The sequence below is a fragment of the Vespula pensylvanica genome, chromosome 7, assembly GCF_014466175.1.
Source record: "Vespula pensylvanica isolate Volc-1 chromosome 7, ASM1446617v1, whole genome shotgun sequence".
Lineage (NCBI taxonomy): Eukaryota > Metazoa > Arthropoda > Insecta > Hymenoptera > Vespidae > Vespula > Vespula pensylvanica.
In genome coordinates, this window is record NC_057691.1 from 5523154 (window position 1) to 5530295 (window position 7142).

Consider the following 7142-nt stretch of genomic DNA (forward strand, 5'->3'; position numbering starts at 1 on the left):
TTTTTTTTCTTTTTTATGTTCATACGATCGCATAGATTTCTTGATCTTTTTCGACGAAGTTAAGTAGACTTTATTTTTTCGTCATAAAAAAGAAAAAAGAAAGAATACGTGTCAGATCCCTAGAGGAAAAAAAAAAAGAAGAAGCATTTATCTTTTACTATTAGTAATTCGTAAGGAGTACGGTTTTACTATACTAAAGGACACGAGAAATAATTAGGTACGTTATCATCATTAATATCGCTTATTAAACGCCATCATTATTAATTATTCGTAGGAAAACAAACGCGAGAGAGATTAGCTCTTCTAACATAAGTCTCTATTAAATATGAAATTAAAATGGTTCCCACGATTGTCTTCTCTCTCTCTCTCTCTCTCTCTCTCTTTCTCTCTTTTTATCTCGGTATTTCACTCATATATTTCATAAATTGTACAGACTTAACGAGAATGTATTTTAAAATTAAAGCTTATAAAACTCTTAATAATATTATCTCATATTATGTAAAATTGATACTCTTATCTTTTTTATTAAATCATTTCATTCCCTCATCATTAAATATGTTTATAAAATTTAATAAATAAATATATATATATATATATTCGATATAAATCTTTCAATAAGAAACTTCCAAGAAATATTTAATTCGTTTTACGATAAATTTGTAATCCTTCGATATTAATCGTCTTATCAAATGAATGGCATTTATTCAATTGAACGTTACTTATTTATAATAAATATCGATAAACGATTCGATATTGAAGATAATAAAAAATGTATTATTAAAAATGTAAGAATATATTTAATGATTAAAAACCATCGATTGACCGAGGGTAAAACTGTAGATCGTTTCGTAGGAGACGTTGATTATTAATTTATCTTTGAAAAGATTTATTCAAAAATATAGATTATGTTAAGGGATAATAACTATGTATATATAAAATATTATAAAAAAAAAAAAAAAAGAAAGAATTATACATACAAGATTTCGACCTCGATCAGATCATTGTGCCGTTATTAATGTGTCTCGTTAATGATTCTCTTTTTTTGTTCATTTCACGTCTTACCCCGCTGACCTTCTCTCTCGTCGACCTTTCGTATAATTAACGGACGTCAAATTTCCTAAAGGAACACGCCACGCAGTCTCGTGCGATCAATTTCTTAATGCGCAAGGGAAAAACTCAGCGATTACTTAATTGAGGGTAATAAAAGTTTACTTTATCGTTGTTGTTGTTATTATTATTATTATTATTATTATCATCATTCTTATCCCGACTTGTTATCTCTACACGAACGTTCGGACATCTTTTATCTCTTTAATCTTATTATACTAATCATATTATAATTATAAAAAAAATCACTCGTGAGTATACATGGGTGACATTTTTTTTTTCTTGTTTTATACTATAATCATTTTTATCAAATTTTCGGTCGATTAAAAAATTTTATATATATATATATATATATATATATATATATAATTCGAAATATATATTGTACATATTGGAATAAATCGAATGCTCGAAGTAATTAGAAATGCATAAATATCGTTAATCGAGTGTTACAATACGTCGGACAACGTTTCGATTTCCTTTGATTAATTACGACAGAGTGACTGGAAAATTTTACCCGAGTCCGACAATGACGATGAAATGCTTTGTTCCGAGTTGGATTAAATCTCTCTTTGAAAAATGATTCGTCGCTTAATCAAGTTAAAGGAGTGATCTATTTGATCGAACAGGGAGAAAAGAAAAAGAAAAGAAAAAAAGGAAAGAAAATAATATATAGCTATAATCATCACTAAACGTCTTACGAACATTTTTACACCTTTTAAACGACTTTAAGAAATCATGAAAGATTTACATGAATTCCAAGTTATTTTAAATAATGCAGTTTTAATGATACTAGTTTCTCCGAAATAGAACACGCGAGGGAAGAAAGATAAAAATAGAAAAAAGATACGAAATAAAAAAAAAAAAAGAAAGAAAGAAAGAAACGTTATAAACACGAGACCCAAGCAATTTTTTCGATTATCTACTACTATTCATAAAAATATAAAAATCGTGCGCGAACAGGAAAATAATTCTTTTGACGGGAGATATTCGACGATTAAAAATAAATATATTTATTTATAATAGCCTCGAAGGAAAAAAAAAGTCAGAATTTTCAATGAAGCAAAGTGGACCATTTGTTCGCAGGTTCGATCGTTAATTTATGCAGCATTGATTTATTTCGCCTTGGTTCCTTCCCATCGAATATATATATATATATATATATATATATATATATCTGTTTGTATAATGTTGAAAAGTATTTATAAAAAAAAAAGAAAGAGAGGAAAAAATTGATGACTCGTTCGAGGAAAAAGGGGATATTTACTTTACGACTATAGGAAAGATTTCGAAAATGTTAATTATATCTTTGCTTTACATTACAGAAAAGAAGGAGGAAGGATTTCGTATGGACCAAAAAATATATATATATATATATATATATATATATATATAAAAGAAAGAAAGAAGGAAAGAAAACTTTCTTGAAATGTTTGTAGATATCGAAGATTTCTCAGTAGCAAAAGAAGATCAGCGAAGCAGATCTAATTCGAAATTGATCGAGTCGATCCGATCGTTTCCCATCGAAATAGGCATCAAAGCGTAGACGCTCACGTGAAATTCCAAATCGAATCATACGGCCTATGCTCAACTCGAACTCTGTTCTGTTTCAACATGTATATATATATATATATATATACACATATATATATTATATGTATGTGTGTATGTATATATATATATATATATATATATATATATATATATATATATATATATATATATATAGGACGATTCATTCGGACCTGATACGAGCAAAAAGGCCTTTGTCCATCGACATGTTAGGGATCAAAGAGTATATGCACATTGGCAAGCCTGTTCAACTCTTATTCGAAAGGATTGCATGCAAGTAGTGCTTCGATCGTATAAAAGAGACAAGAGAGAACAAAAAAGAAAGAAAGAGAGAGAAAAGAGAGAAAGACAGAGAGAGAGAGAGAGAGAGAGAGAGAGAGAGAGAGAGAAAGATAACAAATTCTATTATCGGCCGATCGTCGTCGTGACAATACTACGAAAACAATTTAAAAGAAGAAAACAAAGAAATTACGTAATTACATGGAATACATATGACATATTATTATATATTGATATTTTGTCAATGATGATGAACGATATACGAGCTGAGGATATTAATGTGACATCAAATATTAAATACCTTCTATAAAATTTGAAAGATTATCTGTAAATAAAAAAAAAAAATATATATAATATATATAATAAAAAAAAATATGGACAAAAAGAGAAGGAGGAGGAGGAAGAGGAGAAGAGGTAGTTGATATAACGTATAGAACAAAAGATAAAAAACAGAAAACTAGATGGAAAGAGAGGGCAATCCTCCGCTCCCTCTCTAACCCTCCCTCCTCCCTTGTTCACGCACCCATACACATACTCGTCACATCATCATGAACACTTCTACATTGACAATTAATCGATGTATTCACACAGAGGTAGCTCAATAAATATAAAGACAGGAGTGGTGGCCTGGCAGACTATTAGTCTTTCTCTCGATCTCCTGACCGGTTCGCACACTCTCCATGTGTCTCTTCGAAAGGGATCGTAAATTCGTGCGATTTAATCGGCATATCGCGGTCCTTGCTGACTAAGTTCGACACACGTGCTTTGTGAACCTGCTTCAACCACTACTGCTTTTCTCTTCTCATTTTTCTTTTCTTTTCTTTTTTTTTTTTTCTTTTTTTATTTGTACCTTTTCTCGTTGCCTCTTTTTTTAACCGTTGTTCTTCCTTTTTCTCTTCTTCTTTTTCTTCTCATTTGTATATTTATATTTATATATATATATATTTTTTTTTCTTTTTTTAACGTGAGAAAACTGAACCATCAAGAACACCAATATGCATTCGAAATTGGAACAAAATTTTTGCCGGTCTACCATGCAATTTGCTGTACTTTTTTTTCTTCTGATGTCCTTCGACAAGGTTCAAGCTAATTGCACGGGAAAGAAGATACTACGTAAGTAAACGATTACACACACACACACATGTATATATATACCTCATACGTATATATTTGTGGTCTATGTCCGTGGTTTCTTTGATCGATACCAATTAAATTATCATTTGAAAAAATAATGGGACTAGCTTTACGTAAAGAGATTAAAAGTTTTAAATATTAATTAAAGAAACATATTTACTTTGCCGACGTTGTTCTAACATATACTTGCTTGGTCGGACGATAGAAATAATAATACTGGATTATAGGGTGTTATTAAATTACGATAACATCATGTTCGATTAATCTTATCGATCGAAAACATATTTCCATGATTAAGAATACTTCGATCATTCGAAAAATATCTCCAAAGGAATACTCCCATAGGAATATTAACTATTCCTCTTTTACAAAAAATTACAAATCAAAAATAAAAAAAAAAAGAAAAAAAGAAAAAAAAAAAAATAAAAATAAAGAAATGAGTCAAATTAATTCCAAAATGATTGTCAAGATATTTCTCAACGTTTGCGAAAAAAGAAGAAGATTCAGAAAAGAAGATGATAAAGAAAGAGACAACAGGATAAAATAATAATAATAATTAAATGGTAACAATAAAAAAAAAAAAGAAAAAAAAGCATGGAGTAGGAAAAGACTGAAATAAGCGAGAATGAGTCGAGCTTCGTAGTGGTATAATAAAATGCGCACGCTTTGTAGAAATGATCATTTTCGTCTTGGATTAAAATCGCCCTTAATTAAATGGGAGCATGGTGATGACACGACGAGCAATGGGTAAGGCATGCTTTGTTTTCCTTTCGTCGATTAATAACCACCTGTTCTAAACGTCCACCTACGTACGTTCATATACACATACATATGGACATCAACAAACACATCCAAACAAACATATATCCACATATATCTAGATATATATATATATATATATAATATGTATATATATATATACATACCTATATATATGTATATATATATATATATGTATAGAAAGAGAGAGAAATATAGGTATATATAGAGTAAACGACTGTTCGCTACAGCCTCACTTTTCTTTCTCTCGTCCGACAGAAGAACGTATAAATCAAATTAATGCACTCGTTATGTTCCCGTCGTAACGACTGTCTGAAACGTCACTATCTTTTTTCTTAGCGGAAATGAGAAGGGCTTGGCCAATGGGTATATAACAGCAGGATTCGATTCTCTCTTCGATCCATCGCTTTACACATATACTAGGTATTAGTGTTTCATCCCGTTTATCGTGGATCACACTTAAATGGACTGCGTGTGACGAGGGTCCGGTATTGACTATAAAGCGACGACGAGTTTTGCATTCGATTTTACGTTATTCAAAGTTTATCCTCTCTCTCTCTCTCTCTCTCTCTCTCTCTCTCTCTCTCTCATTCCTTTCTCCCCTCCTTGTTCCACGAGGATTGACTCGTATTGATTGTTAGTTGGATCGATAACTCGGCATTGATTTCATACATACATTTCTCGTATACGTACATCATACTACATATAACATATGTAGATACGTATGTATGTATGTATATATGTATGTCATAGTTAATTAATAACGTGGTAAAATCAATGGAAATTTTCTTTCTTTCTTTCGTTCGTTCTTTACTCTTTATGAATTGATTACCTATTCTCCCTTTGCCCCCCCCCCTCTCTCTCTCTCTCTCTCTCTTTCTCTCTCTCTATCTCTCTCTCTCTCTCTCTGTCTGTCTGTCTGTCTGTCTGTTTTCCTCTCGAAATTGACATTTTTGAAAAATCGAGGTATTGGGCTTTTATAATTAACAAATTGACTTATTTAGGAAATTGAATTAGCAAAATTGTCATTTCTTGTTTGCGACCGTCAATATCGAACGAAAGATAACACGATAATGAATATTTCGAGTTGGTGATTCCATTGTGAATGACTTTTTATTGAAATATATGTTCGTTTTTATTTTTTATTTTTGTGTTTTTTTTTTTTTTATTTTCTAATACACTACGATACTCTCACGACATAAAAGAAAGGACAATTTATTCGGCGTCCTAATAAATGATGGTCAACGAATTTGCGTAAATAGAATCAACGTTAACTATCTCGAAATAGTTCGAAATAGAATGTAGCTATAGATAACGTTTTGTTAATTAATTTATATTCGATATAGATATACAATAGATCTTCACTGTCGTATCATAGAGAGAAAGAGAGAGAGAAAGAGAGAGATGTCGAGTCAGAATATCGATTCGAGGTGTAAATTTAACTCGGGAGCGAAGCATCGCGAGTACTTTCGATCGGTGAAAACGAAAATTATTCAAACGTTTCTCGTCGGTCTGGTTCGTAAAATAGAACGTAACACGTATAACCAGGGATTTGTGTAAATAAATAAAAACTTTCAAAAACTATTGATAATGATCGACGATAGAAAAATAAAATACAAATGGTCGGTTAATCCTTAAGCCGTACGAAATTATTTAAGAATATTAATAATTGAAGGAACGAAAAGAATTAATATAATTTAATGGAATTGAACACGAACGAAAAAAAAAAAAAAAAAAAAAAAAAGAATAAAAGGACAAAAAAGCAAGGAAACAAAAATTAACAAAAAAAAAAAAAACGCATTTCCTATACAAATAAATGACTTTCCCTTTCTAAACGATTCCCATTCGTTATGCGAACATTTTCGATATCTAACACGCGCTTCATGCACGAATAACGACATGAATGTCCTTTTAGAAAGAATTGAATTGAATGCAAGCAACGTATCGCCCGGAAAATTTATAATCGTGGTAACTACCGAAAATCCAATTACCCGTCAAGGTTTATGTCGGCGAAATATCTATATATAGGTATATATCCTATGTATGTATATATCGGAAAATTTCATCGTCCGTGGGCAAACTCATATGGGACGTATGTATATATACATCGAACTGACGTCGTAAATACCCCTACGTAGGAAATACCGTAGGATAACCGCACCATTATCGAAACCTTTTCGAAAATTCTGATATTTTGAAATTAACAACCCGGATTAAAAGGCGGCCATTAAGCGAAATTTATGTACGTATATATATGAAAAAAAAAAAAA

At 30.8% G+C, this 7142-nt stretch overlaps 1 protein-coding gene across 3 annotated transcripts in view; it reads left to right on the forward strand.

Moving 5' to 3' along the window:
• The first annotated feature begins 3534 nt into the window (after positions 1-3534).
• Positions 3535-7142, forward strand: part of LOC122630626 (venom allergen 5-like) — a 9030-nt gene continuing 5422 nt past the window's right edge. The window contains exons 1-2 of one of the 3 annotated variants that reach the window (XM_043815342.1): positions 3564-4071; positions 4765-4839. In XM_043815342.1, the coding sequence (XP_043671277.1) occupies positions 4815-4839 (25 nt within the window). In that variant the 5' untranslated portion in view covers positions 3564-4071; positions 4765-4814. Of the gene's footprint in view, positions 4072-4764; positions 4840-7142 lie in introns of all 3 variants that reach the window. The other 2 variants (XR_006327531.1, XM_043815341.1) reach the window with 2 other exon arrangements.